Here is a 19,833-nt window from a genome sequence, read left to right on the forward strand (position 1 = left end):
TGCCACCTGCCTTAGTCTTACAGGTGTTTTACTCATTCATTCATCCAAATTAACTGCCTGCTTTCTACCAGGAACCAGGGGCTGACTGGTCCAACATGGACACTCCCGGGGGGTTCCAATGATGGGCCTCCTTCCAGGAAACCCTGGGAAGATACACAAGGAGGAGGGTGGGTGGACAGTGGACACAGAGTAAGGTCCCTTCCACTCTGAGAGTTGCAGTGATCCCAGGATCAAATCATCTACTTTATCCGCTCCTGATTGCCTATGGCTGCTTTGGACAGATGAGGGGAGATTGGTTTCTAATCAAAAATATATCATGTCACAAAACAAAGTATAGGATATCATAGTCAAAGTATTGAGGTAAAGAAGCACATGTAGTGATAAAATGAGAGCTCCAAGTACTGGGAAGGGAAGCCAGAGGTTCAGGGAAAGGAAAGTGCACCATCAGCATTACAGTGCATCAGGTAGAAACCAGAATGCCTGATTCGCCTCAGTTTCCTTACCTGTGAAATGGGAATAGCACCCAGGCTATCACTAATGCTCTCTGAAGGCTCCATGAAAGGTAGCTGTATTATTACAGAAAGGTTATAATCAGGCTATTCCACCTGACAGGCCTCCAGCCACAGACCCTCGCAACAATTCCAGCATCGCTGCTGAAGGTTTTCTGCTTGAATTTAACCAAAAGAGGCCACCACCCTCACTTTTATAAACTGCTCTTTCTCTTTGGTGACATATGCCACAAAGCTCCCTGAGTGAATGCCTAGGTTAAGCCCATTTTTCAAATTTTTCATCATGGAAAACTGCAAACATACCCACAGAAGTAGCAAGAGCGTGACTCATAGTGCGCATGCACTATCCAGGCTGTAGGTCTTCCACACTTAGCCTTCCCCACACTCTATAACCTCATGTGAAGCAATTTCTACACAGCATTCATTTTATGAACGACCTGGTCAGTATTTATCTCTACAGCACGAACAAGTAACAATCTCATGAGCTAACTTCCAATAATGTAACAAAAAGCATTTCTCAATCTCCATCAGTCATGATCAGTTGAAATCTATAGGTACCCACCAACCTTTCCTCTCAACCATACATTTATTTATCCTGTTTCCCACCGTCGGATTTGCTGATGGCATCCCTGTGGTATAATGCAACATGCCCGTAATTTACTATCAACTAGATTTTGAGGCCCAACCAAGCACACATCATTCCTAAAGCACACACACCCTTCCTGGGAACAGGCAGCCATTGAGGATGTGTCTGAAAACTTCTTCTTTTTTTTTTTTTAAGATTTATTTATTCATGAGAGACAGAGAGAGGCAGTGATATAGGCAGAGAGAGAAGCAGGCTCCCCACAGGGAACCTAATGTGGGACTTGGTCCCAGGACCCAGGGATCACCACCTGAGCGAAAGAGAGATGCTCAACCACTAAGCCACCCAGGAAGCCCAGGTGTCTGAAAATTTATAAGCTTATAATCCCATCTTTTTAAAGATTTTATTTATTTATTCATGAGACACACACACACACACAGAGGCAGAGACACAGGCCGAAGGAGAAGCAGGCTGCATATGCAGGGAGCCTGATGTGGGACTTGATCCTGGGACTCCAGGATCATGCCCTGGGCCAAAGTCAGGCACTAGACCACTGAGCCACCCAGGAATTCCCAATCCCATCATTTCAATTAGCCAGAATGTGTTAATAGTTGCACTATCCACTAGTCACATGTGGCTATTTAAATAGGCTAAAATTAAAATGAAAATTTGACTTCTTTGAACTATTCCAGGTGCCACAATGGACAGTGAGGGTACAGAGAGTTCTAGGAAGTTCTGTAGAGCAGCACTGACCTGTGAGGGGAACTTGTTCTCACCCACTATTTTGTTCCTCAAGAATTCAGTCCATAGAAAAGAGAAAGGATAAATGCTAATTTCTCTCCCTCTATTAGTTTCTGAAATAAACTGGTTCCCTAGCACCTTCCAAAGGGGACCAGTGAGTTTCTTCCTCTCCTGTGAGCACCAACATAAATAAACCTGTGGATTTATTTTATTAACACATCTGATGCTCCAACTCAGTAATCCATTCTTATGGGACACCTGTCCCATCCTTGGTAGTCTTATACAATCAGGATATTTCCAATGTAAATTCAGAATTAAAACATTTTAACTTAAGTGCTTTGATTTTATACTTGTATTTTTCTTTGGTACTGAAAATTCTGGTTCTTATAGACAATAGTTACTTGTTTTCTCCTATAATACAGTTGTCCCCACTTATCCACCATTTCAGTTACCTGCGACCAATCACGGTCCAGGAGTGGATGATCCTCTGGCGTACCATTAGAAGTCAATAGTAGCTTAATGCTATGTCACAATGTCTACATCATTCACCTCACTTCATCCCCTCTCACATAGGCATTTTATCATCTCACATCATCCCAAGAAGGGTGAGTACAGTACTAAGATATTTTGAGAGAGAGACACCACATTCCACAACTTTTATTTCAGTATACCCATAATAGTTTTATTATTAGTTATTGTTGTCAATTTCTTACTGTCCCTAACTTATATATTAAATTTTATCATAAGTATATATGTATAGGAAAATTTATAGTATATACAGGGTTTGACACTCTCTGCATTTTCAAGCATCCCATCAAGGATGGTCCTGGAAAATATCCTTGTAGGGAAGGGGGCACTACTGTATATAACACTAAGACTATTGGTATTATTAACCTAAAACCAAAAAGAATTCCTAAAATAGTTAATGATTTTTTAAAAGAAGTTTTTACCCTTATGGCATATCACACTAAAACGCTTACAGTCTAACTACGATGTTTAAAAAGTCTAGGGAGATCCCTGGGTGGCTCAGCGGTTCAGCACCTGCCTTTGGCCCGGGGCGTGATCCTGGAGTCCTGGGATCGAGTCCCGCATTAGGCTCCTGGCAGGGAGCCTGCTTCTCCCTCTGCCTCTGTCTCTGCCTCTATCTATATCCATCATGAATAAATAAATAAAATCTTAAAAAAAAAAAAAAAAAAAAGTCTAGCAAAGGAAATCCTCTCTCAGAGGTCAAGTCACCAATTTAAGTCACAACTGACATACACCTAGATTCATATTAATTTCCTTTTGCTTTTTAGGGGCTGCTTCTCTTCCCCTCCTCATAACATGCGCCATACTTTTGTTTATAATTATGTAAAACACCCATCTGGTACTACATAGAAAAGAAAGCCAGAGACATCTTCTGGTAACCTTGTCCCCTCTCAGCCCTCCTCCCAGAAATGACTATGTTCATTTATGGTTTAGATTTCCCATATTTAAAAATAAAATATAAGCAAACACACACACACATACATCCATAGCCCCCCACCTTCTCTTGGATAGGTAAATGTGCTACATACATCTCTTCATCCTTCACCTTGTTTTCTCCACTTACTTCACCCTAGAAATCCTGTCACCATGACACAAGGACATCCTCCTTCCTTCCTTCAGGGGCTTGATGCCACCCCACCAGGGGATCCACCCCCATTGTCTCCAACCCCAACTGACAAACATCTAAGTCATTTCCAGTTTTGCTACTTCAGAATGTTGTAATGAACATCCTTGTCACAATTCTTAATTTTGACACTGTATCTTTGTGATACATTTCTAGAACTGGAATTTCTAGAGCAAAGGGTTAGCAAACCTGAGGAGTTGTGAACCTCTAAAAAAGCAACATATGGCAGTGCCTGATTTCCACCAACAGATTGGTATTCACCTCGGGGAAAAAGGTCAGAAATGTTGTCTTGAGGAAGCTCTAAAGAACATTATTCTTAATATCAGAAAGACATGAGCATCTTCCATAGCTTGGTTACGGCTATCTGCATTCATGGTCTTTGTGAACTGTTTTTCTATAAGCCATACTCATTTTTAATCCTTAACACCCAACATAAGGCTAGTCATTCAGTACATGAGCAGTGTGCTCAACAAACAGAGCTCCTGACAAGCAAAACTTGAAGGGTGGATGCTACATCCAAATCCATTAGCCTAAGCAGGCAGTCTGACCCAAGGCGTGCACAAATGCAACTGCATACAAGGTGGGGCATTGTGTGGGGGCTGTGTGTATACCTTAGGGCTCCCTGGGAGCCTGCCCTCCTCCTCATCTGTGCCTACTGAGTCCTGAGTGGCAGGAATGGGGAGACCCTAGCTGATCACAAGCCATGATTTAACTGAAAAGTGGGTGTGAGGTGGTATTAACCAGAGAAAACCCAAAATCAATCAATTTGCCGAGGTGACTTATATCCCACAACAAAAAGTATAAGCTGGGGGAATCCCTGGGTGGCTCAGTGGTTTAGCGCCTGCCTTGGGCTCAGGGCGCGATGCTGGATTCCCAGGATCGAGTCCCATGTTGGGCTCCCTGTGGGAGCCTGCTTCTCCCTCTGCCTGTATCTCCGCCTCTCTCTCTCTGTGTCTCTCATGAATAAATAAAATCTTTAAAAAGATAAAAGAAGATAAAACGATTTTAAAAATTTAAAAATCTTTTAAAAAGTATAAGCTGACATATTTATAAATCTTAAGAAATAATTATTCAAGAGTGTTTTTGCCTGACATTAGCCATCACATGCCATAACTGTTCATAGACTGTCCCTTTCCCATCAAGCGTCTCCATGCACTGGATAGGGAGAGGCAGGGCCAGAAAGAATACCTAGGATGACTTCCAGGAGTTTAAATTCCCAAACCAACTGCTTCTAATGCTATGGGAAGCAGATTTCTTTCTTTCCTTTTCTTTTCTTTCTTTTCATTTCTTTCTTTTCTTTCTTTCTTTTTCTTTCTCTTTCTTTCCTTTTTTTCCATTCATTCATTCATTCATTCATTAAGTACTTACTACTTCTGAGTTAACCAAGGACCAGAAAGAGGCAGGAGTACCTACCCTAGGACCTCAGAGAACCCTAAGCCAGCCCACTGCCTTCAGAAAATGACCTGAGCTATAGGACAAGGGCAATCACTAACTCCAGTGGGCTGGCCTTCAAGTGAGACCTTTTTCAGATGTAAAGTTCTTTGATTTTTTTTTTTAAAGATTTATTTATTTATGATAGAGAGAGAGAGAGAGAGAGAAAGAGAGAGAGGCAGAGACACAGGAGGAGGGAGAAGCAGGCTCCACTCAGGGAGCCCAACGAGGGACTCGATCCCAGGACTCCAGGATCGTGCCCTGGGCCAAAGGCAGGCAGGCACTAAACCGCTGAGCCACCCAGGGATCCCCAAGTTCTTTGATTTTTAAACACTAATGTCTAAAGGTAGCCTGTCAATACCCAAGTGCCAGGCCCACTCTGGGATGTCCCACTACGCCACCAGCACCAGGTAACAAGCCACCAGAACCAGGTAACAAGTATCATCAACACTGATCATCCTCAACTAGCTCTAAGAAACCAGCACAGATTTTAGGTCACTTCTGTCCCCAGAAAACCCTGGGAGCCTCAGGCAGTGCTGGGGAATATAGAATGGTGCAGGTGTCATGACAACAGTCTGTCAGGTCCTCAAAAAGTTTAACCGTTACCATATGACCCAGCAATTCCACTCCTAGCTATATACTCAAAGGAATCAAAAACATCCACACAAATTGTATACACAAATGTTTATAACAGCACTATTCACAATTGCCAAAAAGTAGAAACAGCCCAAATTTATCCCAGATGAATGAATAAGTGGTCCTTCCATGTAACGGAATTACTACTCAGCCATAAAAGAGCATGAAGCAATGAATCATGCTACAACGTGGACGAACCTCAAAAACTACAACGAGAGAAGCCAGACACACAAGGTTATATATCGTGTGACTCGGTTGATAGGAAATGTTCAGAACAGGCAAATGCATAGAGACACAAAGCAGATTAGAGGGAGAGGGAGGATAAGGAGTGACAGCTAATGAGGATGGAGTTTCTTTTTGGGGTGTAAGTGTTCTGGAACTAGATAGAGGTGATGGTTGCACAACTTTTATATATACAAAAAAACAAAATCACTAAATTATATACTATAAATGTGTGAACGGTATGGTAAACAAATTATATCTTGAGTGTTTAAAAAAATTTTTTAAAGCACTGGGAAAGCATTCTGGAAATATTTTCCCACTACCAGGATACTTGACCATGTTCATGGGTTTTTGTTTTTGTTTTGTTTTTTTGCTATATGTAAATAAGAGCCATAAACCAATCCCAACTCTCGCCAAGAAGCAGGTGAATCGGGCAGCCTGGGTGGCTCAGCGGTTTAGTGCTGCCTTCAGCCCAGGGTGTGATCCTGGAGACCCAGGATCGAGTCCCACGTCCTTGCAAGGAGCCTGCTTCTCCCTCTGCTTCTTCTCTCTCTCTCCTGTGTTTCTCATGAATAAATAAATAAAATCCTAAAAAAAAAAAAAAAGGGCAGGTGAATCCAGGTGTGACTGGTTCTCACCCTATGCAGCTCTGGCGCTGTTATAGGGGCGTACACTCTCCTCAGCAAGTCACCAGCTGGCTGGCCTATAAGAGGAAGCAGCTGACCAACAGAGGAGGTCTCCAAGCTGCCTTCTAGGTTCTAACTCTCAGTTCTACATTATTCTCCAGATAGACAGTCCTGGGCCAAAATGTGACTGGCCAGACAACAATCCCACCCAGGTGTCAAGATCTGTCCTGCTGGGTTCTGACAGCCCTTGAGAGTCAACTTGAGAGCCCTAAGCAGGGGGTGAGACCAGCTCAGTTTCTTCACAGGCGTGCTTAAGTAGGGGTGAGCAGTTCCAAGCACCAGTGCAGGGGCCTGTGCCACTGACAGTGGTCAGGGAAAAATTCTATCATTTTGGTCACTGTTGGGAAATCACAAAAATGGCCTGAGGGCAAAGGCCACCTGACCAGGATTATCCTCTACTCCTGATACTCCCAGGAAGGTTTATTCCATTCAGGCCTGGGCTTTTCAAGTGAACCCTGAGACACAAAGGGAGAGCAAATGGCCTCCCTGGAAGCAACAGGCAGGGCCTGGGTGATCCCATGGTTACAGCCCAGTACACAGTTCTAGAGGGACTTGCCTCCCTCCATTTCCTCTAGGAGGTGGCTATAAGCATCTGAAGCAGTGCTTAGTTTCTTTCTTTTCTTTCTTTCTTTCTTTCTTTCTTTCTTTCTTTCTTTCTTTCTTTCTTTCTTTCTTTCTCTTTCTTTCTTCTTTCCTTTCTTTCTTTCTTTTTCTTTCTTCTTTCCTTTCTTTCTTTCTTTCTTTCTTTTTTAAAGATTTCATTTTATTTATTCATGAGAGACACAGAGAGACAGAGAGAAAGAGACACAGGCAGAGGGAGAAGCAGGCACCATGCGGAGAGCCTGATGTGGGGATGTGGGACTCCAGGATCATGCCCTGGGCCGAAGGCAGGTGCCAAACCGTTAGAGCCACCCAGGGATCCCCACAGTGCTTAGTTTCAAATGTCCATGGAGCTGAATGAGGCTTGCTGGGCAAGTTAAGAGTCTTCCTTCCACAGATAGCGGATCCCAAACACTCACGTGGCTTCTGTGCATGGGTGGCTGGTCCTACCAGCTGGCCATGGCGGCAGCTACGTCAAAGGCAACTTGTGTCAACGTGCTGACCAACCTGAAGGACAGAAAAAGGATTACTGAGTTTCCAAGGCAAGTTTCTGAAATATATGGACAATTTTCAGTGTCTCCCACCCCTGTAATTACATAGCAAAATTTTATATTTCAACCACAGCTCTGCCTCTGCTACCTTCCACAGGGGGGCAGGCTGAGGAAATAAATTTCTATCACTCTCTGACCTATGACCTGATATAGTACTAACCAATAAACACTAGCACCCAAAAAACTGACTACAGCAATATGGACAGAGATAAGAGGTGGTAATAAACAGCCACATGCCAATATACTGAATACACAGAAAATGGTTCAATGTTTTGGTTACAAAAAAAAATAAAAATAAAAATAAAAATAAAAATAAAAATAAATGTTTTGGTTACAACAGTAATAACATAACAGCAGAAATAGTAATATCTAGAATTTAATAGGTACTCAGTAGTGAGTTCCAGTTACCATGCTAAAACGCCCTATCTCTTTGTATCCCCAAGACAATCTTAGGGTTAGGCAATCATTTCCATTTTACACATAAAGGAACCGATTTGTCTAATATTCAGGAATTTGCCCCGAATCACCCAAGTCTCCCTCTACAGACATGACCTCTTTGCTCCCTGGGTCAAACCACCCACCATTCCAGGCAGTGTAGGGTTTGCCTTCAAAAAGATGAAGGTGCAGTGTGCCTGCAACCTGGCAGACTTTACCTCCAAAGGGCAACTCAAAGTTTTATGCTGATTTTCACAGGGATTATAAAACTGCCCAGTGAGAAAGAGCGAGCTGCCTGTTTTACAGACAGGAAAATTAAGGATCAAGAATGTTCAGAACTCTCTCAAGGTCATAGAGACAACGTGGCCCCAGGACTTCCCCCTCCTTTGTGACATCAGACATGCAGGGCTCCACCCACAGAGGCTAAACCTAGAGAACCAGCCAAATCCCAGGGCAGTGCTGTCAGTTGTAGCTTGCAGAATACTGTATCACCTCAGTTGTCATTCTTTGCGCCCACATGACTACCAGGAGCTTGGCTCTGATATGAAACCTTTATTTTTAAACTGGGTTCACAGCAATTCACAGTTCATGGATAGTGAGAAACACTTCCACAGGAGAACTTGCAAAATAAGCAAGTATCAGTGAACTCTATGAAAGACCTTTGGGCACCAAGGAGCACATGGCATCCTCCTCCGTGAGGCCCAGCACTAGCTGCAGCCACCACCTGGGCTAGTTCCTGGGGAGGGGGGTACTTCCTGTTGCTGTTTCTTGGCCCCATTCAGGACAAAAAAAAAAAAACAGTGGACATTGTTAATCCTAGTTCTTTCAGATCTCCTGAGCCATGGCCTCACTCTGCCACAAAGAGGGAACACCTATCCTGAATCTTCAGGAATAGGGTCAATACAAGTCAGCAATATTTCCACAGAGATTTTTAAAAATCCATTTAAAATAGCATAAATATGAAATACTTAAATTTTTAAAGAAACCAAAATTTAGGGTGGCTCAGCAGTTTGGCACCGCCATCAGTCCAGAGCGTGATCCTGGAGACAGGGATTGAGTCCCACATCAGGCTCCCTGTATGGAGCCTGCTTCTCCCTCTGCCTGTGTCTCTGCCTCTCTCTCTCTCTCTCTCTCTCTCTCTCTCTGTGTCTCTCATGAGTAAATAAATAAAACCTTAAAAGAAATGTACCCTTATTTATTTTGGAATAAATAGGGCACACACAGAGGAAAGGGCAGAGGGAGAGGAGAGAACCCTTGGGCAGACTCCCAACTTAATGCAGACCCAAAGTGGGGCTCCATCCCAGGATCCTAAGATCATGACCTGAGCCAGAATCAAGAGTAGGACACTTAACCAACTGAGCCACCCAGGCACCCCAGGATATGTTTAATTTTTTAAAAGATGTTCAAGGCCTATAAAAATGCAACTACAATAAGACATCACTGAGAGAAATGAAGGAAAATCTGAATGGAGAGATGTCTTGTCCATAGGTGTCAATACACCCCCAAATTGATCCAGATTGAATACAGTCCCAATAAAAAATTCCCAGTATGTTTTTGGGTTTTTTTTTTTTTTGTAGAAAAAATCTGATTCTATTTAAAAAAAAATTTTTTTTAAGATTTTTTATTTATTAGAGAGAGAGAGAGAGAAACAGGCAGGAGAAGCAGGCTCCATGCAGGGAGCGTGACATGGGACTCGATCCCGGGTCTCCAGGATCACACCCTGGGCAGAAGGCAGCGCTACCGCTGAGCCACCGGGGCTGCCCAACAATCTAAATTTACATGGAGATGCTAAGGACCTAGAATAGTAAGAACATTTGAAAAAGAGGAACAAATTTGGAGGACTTACTCTATCTGATTTCAAGACTTACCATAAAACTACAGTAACCAACAGGAACCTGGGTAGTTCAGTCAGTTAAGCATCCGACTCTTGATTTTGGCTCAGGTCTTGGATCATGATCTCAGGGTTGTGAGATCAAGCCCCACCACATTGGGCTCTGCAATGGGCTTAGAGACTGCTTTAGATGCTCCTCTCCCTCTGCCTCTCTCAGGACAGTGTGACAAAGACTGTCAGTCAAGAGATGGATGAACAGAATATACCCATGCACCATGTACAACTGATTTTCGACAAAGAACCAGTATCCTACTCTGCAAGACCACAAGACACACTGGACACATTTTCTTGGACAGTTTAACCCTGCAAGGAAAAAGGCCATCTTAATGTGTCATCACAACATACAGAGTGCATCATGGGATAGAATGCAATGTCCAAACTCTCACACTCAAACACAGCTTTCCCCATTTCAGGTCACAGCAAACCCAGTCTTTCAGCTGCTCAAATTAAAAGCTGGAGTTGTCCTCTTGATAAGACTACTCCACTATCCAGTCCATCAGGGACTGCCATTGGTCAGTCCCTGCATTTGGTTCTGCCATCAAACACATCTAAAGCCCAACAGCTTCTTGTACCTCTGCTGGGCACACGGGGTTTGGTGTTTGCTGAGTGAAGTCCTATCGTCTCCTGGCCCCGGAGGACTCTCTGGTGCCCACCCTGCTCATCCCTGCCTCAGCCATTTGGCTCCTGGTCATGCCTCCAACACATCAGGCAACCCCCACCTTCGGGTCTTTTTATGTTTTAAACGAAATCCCAGATATTTTACCATTTTAACAATCACTTCTTCAACTGGCATCCCAAATTGAAAATGACCTTTGACAACAGAACTACCACATAATAATCCCTAAATGTCAGCAAACATCCAGTTCATATTCAGCTTCACACAGTTTCTCAGAAATGTCTGTGTATGGCCTGTTCTAACAGGAGCTGCTATAGTGTTTGTACTACACCTGCTTCCTCAGCCTCAATCATTCTCACCCCACAGATGGCAGACCCTTCCATGTCCCTCCTGCTCAAGTCACTGCTCAAAATGTCTCTGCAGAGGCCCACCCTGCTCCTTCTCTCCCACAGGCCTAGCCTCCCTGCATACTCCACATTATGCAGCTACTCTGTGGACTTTCTCACCCAATAAAAACGTAAATGCCACAAGGAAAGGGGTGTCTTGTCTGCCTGATGCGTGATTTTATTTCACGCACATACCAGGTGCTTGGTAAATATTTATTGAATGAATGGGTGGGGATGATGTAACATTGAAGAAGTAGGAACCTATCTGAGGATCCCACACACCAACAGTCCCTCCATTCAAATTGTGTGAAATTCACAAAGGAGTGGAAACCAACTGGAGATCACTTAGCACCATCAAAACTAGGAGCATTTCTCTGAAATAAACTGTAGTTGTTTTTTACGATACATCATCTGGACTGTTTTGCCATCCACTTGCACTGGCTGGGTTGAAAGAGCTTTTACCGTTTTTATTTCCAACCCATACATTTAAAACAGTATCAAGTAACCCTTAAGTACACAATTACCAACTCATAAGAGACTCTTCTACTCCCTTGATAAATCGTTATGGCTTGGCTTTGACCCCACACCTGGGAAAAATGCACACCCACGTGCACACACATACACACACCACCTCAACTCTGCAACCCACCCAAACACAATGATTTCTCAGTCAAAGGGAGATCACACTTGGTAAGAAGGTAGCCATGGTAATTTACATGAAATCAAGTCACTGCACTTTGGGGAACAGAAGTCCTTTGTTGCCATTTCATCCTCTCTAGCTCAGGCAAGTGAGGTTGGCTCCCTTTAAACTTGAGGGGAGGAGCACTGGCCAAAAACTGGCTGTTGTCTGGGGAACTCCAGTTCTGAGGATACGCTCCAGTTACAGTACCCAAGGCCAACACAGGGATGGGTCTCTGGGGCCACAGTCATCTGACCAGGAAGTCTGGGCTCTCCAAGGCACCCCCAGGCCCTATGGAAGCTATACACCCCTGGTCTCCTTCTACCACCATCTGCACTCACCAAACATTTGTGCAATCTAAAAATTCTTCAACTGTATCTGTAACCAAATATTTACCACCCTGGCTCTAATCCAGTTCTGGAAACACAACATTAGGCCAAAACTCCAGGATGGAATCTAACAATATCCTTTCACCTTCTCCCACCTCTAAGTTCACAAAGTATACTTGCTCCATGAAAACTGAGTGCCCCTGAAGAAAAAATGTTACCCAGCTCCTCCCTGGCAAAGGTCTTAGCGACTGCACCACCAAATTATCAATGAGGGAATTCCCTGGTCAGCTCTATCAGAAAGGGAGAAACTGAGGCAGGACAACAGTAAAGCATCACAAGCAAGCCCAGAGATCATACTGCTCCACGTGCTGGCTGGCTAGGGAATGATTAATTTGGGCCAACGATTCCACTTTCTAATCCGGGGTCTTCAAACTTGCCTGTGCTGTCCTGGCAAACAGTATTCCTGGAATACAGCCACACCCACCCAAGTATGTACTGTCCACAGCTGCTTCCATCTATAAGGCAGAACTGAGTAACAGCAACAGAGACAGTACAGCCCCAGAAGCTGAAAACATGGACTACCTGATCCTTGAAAGCATGAGGAAACTGCAGCCCTGACAGGCTGTGCTGAGTATCAAAGGGACAGAGATGACCTAGACAGAGTGGCATACCACAACAAAAAGTCAGGACACAGGCACACCAAGGAGATGCTCCAGCTTTGTATCAGCCCCAGGGCACAAAGCAGTATCTGCTCTCTCCAAAGCATGGAGCCTCATTAACCCTATGTCCCCATGGAGTAGGGGAGAGCATGACTTGGCATACTAGAGAGGTGAAGAACCAGTCCCATGAGGGCCAAGGAGCCGGCAGTGAGGCCAGCTACACAAGCCCGTCCTTGGCAACCAGAACTGGCCTATCTCCACTGGCAAACCTAGTAGGCATCCACTGAGGTTAACAACCAGTATACGCCCTCCAGGCCCCTGATCTGCCCCTGCCTTTCTTCTCTTTGCCATGGTAAGCTATGCCTTCACTGTGAGATTGATCATCCATTCACCACACCCTACCAATGCAGCCATTCCTAAAGCTCCTCAAGCCCCCCAATGCTCGTAACATCTTACCCTGACCTTCGAGGCCCTGCTTGCTTTAGGCCTACAGTGACTCTATTAAGTCATCTGACATGCATGTATATATATATACGCACACCACATTTCTGGCTGCAACTACACTAGCCTTGTCTCAATTCTTCATAATACCACATCTAGCCTCCACCACTGGCCCTTTGCACATAGTGTTCCCACCACTGGGAAAGCCCTTCTGTCCTCCCACTCATCCTTCAGACTCAAGCACCTGTTACTCAAGCATCCTCTCCCTTTCAGTCCCTCCCCATTCCTTCCTCTATTAGTGAGGACTATAGCCCCAACACTTAGCATAGCTGATCTTGACATTTGACATCCAGCATCCCATTAGGCTCTCTTCCCCAAACACTCTTGAGAAAAAGCAAAGCTCTTGTTCATCTCTTTATCCAATGCCTAATGAAACAGAAGGAGGAAATGGCATCCTCCATCAGTTATAAATACCCAACCACACTATGTTTCCACCATGGAACTGAGGCAAAAACAAAGCAATATAAATATAAACTCTACCCTTAATTAGAATAGCAAGTCAACACCAGGAAGAAGTAACATGGAGATAGGCAAGGCCACAGCACCACCACAACCCCTGGGGGGGAAGCTCTCCCCACTCTCTCTTACGCTGCTGTTTGGAGAAAGGCAAAGAGCTTGGAGAATGGCATTCAGAGGTTCTAGAGGCCTTTACAGCCTTACATCTGGAAAGATTTCCTCTGTCACTGCTGAGAAGCATGAGCTACCCCTGCACTCATGGCATCCACACCCTATACTCCCCTCCTCCTTTCTTATCCTATCCTTAAACCCTCAGCACAGCCTTTCCAACAGATCCCTTTCCTCTCCAAGGCTTCACTCCACCATACCCCCTTTTCCTGGGCATTCCAGGAATCCCTCCCTTTCATACCACCAAACCATCCTGAATGTTCTAGCACTTCCTCCTGATGAATCAGACTAGCTGCAGGAGCCATCCGACCCCTTGGGCAGACCCTCAGGCCTTATGACTATCCTGAGGACCAAGTGACAGGCCCTGGAGCAGGAAGACTCTCAGAAGCAACTAGCTTTACTTTGAATAGTGTGATTAATGTTGTTCCTCAAAATATTTCAACTCCTATCTAGAGTTTTCACTCTCACCCCCCGGCAGCTGCCTTGTCCAAGTCCACACAGAAGTTTAATACTTCATATAAACCCCCATATTTAAAATGTTTAGGAATCAAATGTCTACATCTATCTAGAGACTTTGGAAAACATCTGAAGTGTTAGTGTAGTGTTTAGCACTGAAGATGCTTGGTGTGTTACATTATTAAAGGACATCCTGAAGAAAATGTCACAAGAACAAAAGAGGAAATAACATCTCTGTTAATAACAAGAACCTGAGAACTGGTGTCTCCCATTCTGTGTACGTGCACCAATATGAGCTGTATTAAGGAAATCAGCTGACAAATAGCCATAGGAAAACAAGAAATACCTTCAATCTCTAAGCCAAGTAGAGAGCTCTACTGGAGCAGAAAAGACCTCAGATTGTTTCTGGACTCTGCTCTCCTAAGTCCCCTGAAGACTCTGAGTCCTGTGTCACTCCACACAGCTGGAGAATGTGTACCCAAGCCCTACCCCTAAGGAGACCAAAGAATACCTACGGAATCCCTGTGCTCCAACACTCCCAAAATGATGTTACAATGAATGTTCTAGAATCACACATATCCATATCTTTTTTTTCTTAAACCTCATAGTATCTGGCACAAGTTAAGCCATCAAAATGTGAGTGAGTGCCTTTGTCCTTTTCTCCCTAAACTAACTCTTGGGAAGAAAAAAATACATGCTCATAAAGATGCAGAATATTTCTGAATTCAGAAACGTTCTGTTTTCACTGTAACAAAATACAGGTAACATCAAGTCGACCGTTTTAGCTATTAAGTGTACGGTTAAGTCCATTCACACTGTTGTGCAACCATCAACACCAACACCATCCATTTTCAGAACTTTGTCACTTTGCAAAATTGAATCTTTGTCCCCAACTAAATACTCACCATTACATCCACCCCAGCCTCTAGCACATGTCATTCTACTTTTCTGGATTACTGACTTTCTGAATCTGACTACTCTAGGGGCTTCATATAAGTGGAATCCTATGGTATTTGTCTTTTTGTGTCTAGGTTATTTCATTCAGCACAACCTCTCTTAAGGTAGAACCATATACATCATTCTAACCCTTTGGAGCCAAAATGTGTATAGAACAAAGCCCATAGGGATCCCTGGGTGGCGCAGCGGTTGGGCGCCTGCCTTTGGCCCAGGGCGCGGTCCTGGAGACCCGGGATTGAATCCCACGTCAGGCTCCCGGTGCATGGAGCCTGCTTCTCCCTCTGCCTGTGTCTCTGCCTCTCTCTCTCTCTATGACTATCATTAAAAAAAAATAAAAGATAATGTTAAAAAAAGAACAAAGCCCATAGACCTCGTGTACCCACAACCAAATGTATGACTCTAGAACACTGCTTCCCAAACCAGCTAAGTCCCTGACATCCTCCACTATTAACCAATCCTTCCTTCCACTCTCCAAAGAAACTACACAAAATGGCACTGGAAAAACTTAGAACGGTAAAATGCAAGCAGCAGTAGTAACATTATGTCTCAGATGGACTTTAAGTACGCCTATCACACCCCAGCTCTGACTTCCCATTGCATCCCATCTCTCTGGGATGTATCTCTCCCAGCCCCATCTCACAGACAAAACCCAAGGAAATCAAGCAATGCCTGGTGGGTGAATGGTAAAAATGAGTAGCTCATCTTGGAAATAAACATTTCATAAAATGGAAGCTAGAGAAGACACAGCCCAATTCAAACCTATTCCCTGGAGCACCTGGGCTAGATGTGGTAACACTTATACAGGCCCTCCAGGGGTACAAGCCCTGAACTCCTAACACAACCAACTCTATACAAGGGAGACCCATGCAACTAGCGCAATCACTGTCAGTGGAAAGAAAACACTGTACCCACCCCCCTAAAGTTTTAAGCATCAAGCCCACCTATCTTGTGAGGCAGAGCCAGGCCCAGGGGATTCACCACACTGGCTAAATCCATGGATGCTGTCTAGAAAAAGAGCATCAAGTGACTCCAACATGAGGTACCCAACACAAAGAGGGAGGGCATTTTATTGCCTATCATTTCAGATAGGAATGCCCAGAGTGCCTTGTCTCTTGGTCAACTGCTCCAGGAGAGATTAAAAGTAAGAGGAGCAAAAATGATTGTCTGGGGTTCCCTGCCTAGCTAGGTCAAGCAGGTAGTCAGTCAGTCTCCTTTGTAAACACATTATATCCGTGTGTGATCTGTGACTGCAAAACATGCAAAGAATCCTCTTGAGATAACTAAAGAGTGGTGCTGAGTCTCCAGGACCAACCAGTCAAAACAGGAAAATTTGGGAGTAAGGATCACAGAAAGTCCCACCTGCAGAAGACATCGCCTCCATCTATAAGGCAGTCAACAGAAAACCTAATGGCAGCCAGCCTTGTTCCCAAGAACATATCATCCAGGCTGCCTCCATGTCTTACAGCATCTCAATCAGCTGTATTAACTTTATAGCTGGCAGCCAGGTTGTGTTTATCTTCATGTCAAGAAATAAAACCTCCAGCCATTCTATTCTTATGCCAAGTTTTCTTGATTTTTTTTTTTTAAAGCAATACCTTATTTATCACAAAGGCAACCTCTTAGAAAGGTAAGACTCCTTTCACCAGTGGACAGTTATCTTCCATTATCACTGAGGCATCCCAGGCCATAGCCACAGGCACCAAGTACTTCCTCAACCAGGTCTTGGTGGCCTAGAGCCTGCATGACCATGCGAGCAGGAGCAAAGCCACCAACTGAGCACCTTCTCCAAGCTGTGAGAACAGCCCCTAAATCAGTAACCCACTCACTCTCATTTGGTGACAACACAGGCACCAACCCTGATCTGCATATTCATGAGCAGAGCAAAGACCAGTAAATTATACTAAGTCTCTCTAAGGAGCAGCATAAAGGCCATGGGCTGAGCTGAGTTTACTTCCCTACATGCCATCTTCCAACAGGCAGTCCTGGTGAGGCAGTACTTCCAACTAGTACACCTGTAACTAATGTAACATTATGTGTCAACTATACTCAAATTTATAGGGGGGTAGGGGGGTAAGCAGATAGACTGCCACAATCTGGTAAACTTCTGCAAGTACTGGCCAATATTTGAAGAACTGTATCTTACTTTGGATGGGAGAAGGGAAAGCTTTTGTCGTTATTCAAGAGCACCTAGAGGGAGCAGCATTCTAAAGACAGCTCCAAAGTATACATACAAATGAAGACCTGGGCCTAGAAGAAAAGAACTTTAGTCCTGAAATCTAAACAAAATCTACCTACAGTAGTTCACATAACTTATTTTTGAAAGGTCCAAGACAACTATTTTGGTTGGTCAGCAGCAGTGGTAAGATGGCAGAAATCTCAAAGAAATATAAATGGGGGAGGACCTCCAGCTTATACCTCTAAACCCCACTCCACCTCCAGCCACCTTCTCACTGCCAAGGAAAGTACCGGCCAGCCATCCTATTATAGCTGGATGGACCTGGAGCCTCAGGCAACCTCATGCCACCTTGATCCCCAAGAAGGGTACTATCTTCCAGCTGGCAATAAGAGACTGAGAATCAGTGACTCCGGTCTATTTAACTGGTAGTTTCCTTTCCCCAAACCTTAAAGATCTGCCTAAATCCAAATCCAGAGGGGCTAGTGAGTACCCAGGCAGGTAGCACAGTCAGTGTGTCCAACCACAAACCTTCCAGATACCCTCGAGTTTCAGACAGGAAGGTGCATTTGGAAGAATTCTGGAAATGTAGTCTGACACTAGGTCTATACAAAATAATCTATAACCATCTGACCAACCAAGCTTCCCTAAGTGGCAGAATTCAGTTTCTTTGACCATCAGGGCACAGGCCAAATAATCAATCCATCAGGTAACTTTGTTAAGATTTCTATGTAATCTTGGGGGGATCCCTGGGTAGCTCAGCGGTTTGGCGCCTGCCTTCAGCCCGGGGCATAATCCTGGAGACCCGGGATCGAGTCCCACATCGGGCTCCCTGCATGGAGCCTGCTTCTCTCTCTGCCTGTGTCTGTCTGTGTCTCTGCCCACCCACCCCCCCCCCCCCCGTGTCTCTCATGAATAAATAAATAAAATCTTAAAAAAAAAAAAAAAAGAAGAAGAAAAAGAAGAAGATTTCTATGTAATCTCTACACTCAACGTGGGACTCAAACTCACATCCCCAATATCAAAAGTCATACCCTCTACCGACTGAGCCAGGCAGGTACTTTCATCTGGTAACTTGTCAGAAGTGGCTGGAACTGTCCACCAACCACACTGTGGTACTGATGGCCCTGACTAAAGCCACATGGCCAGCCCAGGAGTCCTGAGGCCTTGCAGCAAAGTCCAAGCCAGCGAGCTGGTTCCTGGCTCCAGACGCTTCATCACTGCTACAAACTCCGATAATGTACCACAACAATCACAAAAACTGCAGGACTAAAATGCTGCAAAAGGAGAAGAAACTATAACAATGGCAACATCTATCAGTAAATAGTGGCTTACACTACATGTAAGAACATTAAGAACAAATTGAGAAATGGGGGCACATGGGTGGCTCAGTCAGTGTCTGCCTTTGGCTCAGGTCATGATCCCAGAATTGTGGGATTGAGCCTCTCAGCAGTGAGTCTGACTCTCCCCTACCTCATTCTCTCTCTCAAGTAAACAAATCTTTTTTAAAAAAGAGAGAAAAGACGTTTGGGTGGCTCAGCGGTTGAGTGTCTGCCTTTGGCTCAGGGTGTGATCCCGAGATCTGGGATCGAGTCCTGCATTGGGCTCCTTGCCAGAAGCCTGCTTCTTTCTCTATCTGCCTCTGTGTGTCTCTCATGAATAAATAAAATCTTTTAAAAAATAAATAATTTTAAAAATTAAGTTTAAAAAAAGAGAAATGATGTAAACAGATGCCATACCTTCCTGACAATGCATTCAACCATAGAAGTATGATCAGAGGATGTCAGGAACAGGAGGGGCTCCTGTTCACAGAACCATCAACTGTCTTCACCACTCCCTGCCCTACAGAGTAAACTGAGGTCAAGATGGAGGTGAAGGGGGCAGCCCTGGCGGCTCAGCGGTTTAGGGTTGTCTTCAGCCCAGGGTGTGATCCTGGAGACCTGGGATAGAGTCCCACGTTGGGCTCCCTGCATGGAGCCTGCTTCTCCCTCTCCCTGTGTCTCTGCCTCTCTCTCTCTCTCTGTCTCTCATGAATAAATAAATCTTTAAAAAAAAAAAAAAAAAAAAAGATGGAGGTGAAGGTGAGCTGCAGCTGGCTTCTTTCAGTCATCAGAGCTCACCAGTGTCCGCATGGACACTTCCCATCATGTACCCTCACACAAGTGTCACAGGGAGAGGGAAGAGGAGGGACGAAGAGGAGGGATGGGGTAGACACAGAACCCTGCTGGTTAGTTCTGCGGACATGGCCCAAGAGCTAGCATCTAAGGAGCAGGAAGGAAACTGCATTGAAGATCAGATGCCTGGCGAACCCTGCTCCAAGTGAAACAAAGTAGCTAAGGCCAAACTGCCCGCACAGAAGCTTTATGAAGAGTTAAAGGCCTGCCTCCTGGGGTGTAATGGCAAGGAGACCAGAGTCTCTCAATTTGCTTCTGCCTCCAGTCAGAATTCTCCTTGATGCTAAGAAGTTTTAGTACTAAAACAGTAGAAGCGTTACAAGATACAATGTAAATGTAACAA

At 44.5% G+C, this 19,833-nt stretch overlaps 1 protein-coding gene across 10 annotated transcripts in view; it reads right to left on the reverse strand.

Moving 5' to 3' along the window:
* The window catches only part of GATAD2A (GATA zinc finger domain containing 2A), a 107,140-nt gene that overhangs the window by 58,457 nt on the left and 28,850 nt on the right, over positions 1 to 19,833 (reverse strand). For 9 of the 10 annotated variants that reach the window (XM_072721120.1, XM_025989410.2, XM_072721116.1 and 6 more), the window contains exon 2: positions 7,479 to 7,566. The exons of the other annotated variant lie outside the window; for it this stretch is intronic. Coding sequence is in view for 5 of the 9 variants with exons in the window: in XM_025989410.2 (XP_025845195.1) it covers positions 7,479 to 7,493 (15 nt within the window). In the remaining 4 variants the exon portion in view is untranslated. The remainder of the gene's footprint in view (positions 1 to 7,478; positions 7,567 to 19,833) is intronic. 10 annotated transcript variants of the gene reach the window in all.

This window comes from Vulpes vulpes, chromosome 9 (genome assembly GCF_048418805.1).
Source record: "Vulpes vulpes isolate BD-2025 chromosome 9, VulVul3, whole genome shotgun sequence".
In the NCBI taxonomy this organism is placed as follows: domain Eukaryota; kingdom Metazoa; phylum Chordata; class Mammalia; order Carnivora; family Canidae; genus Vulpes; species Vulpes vulpes.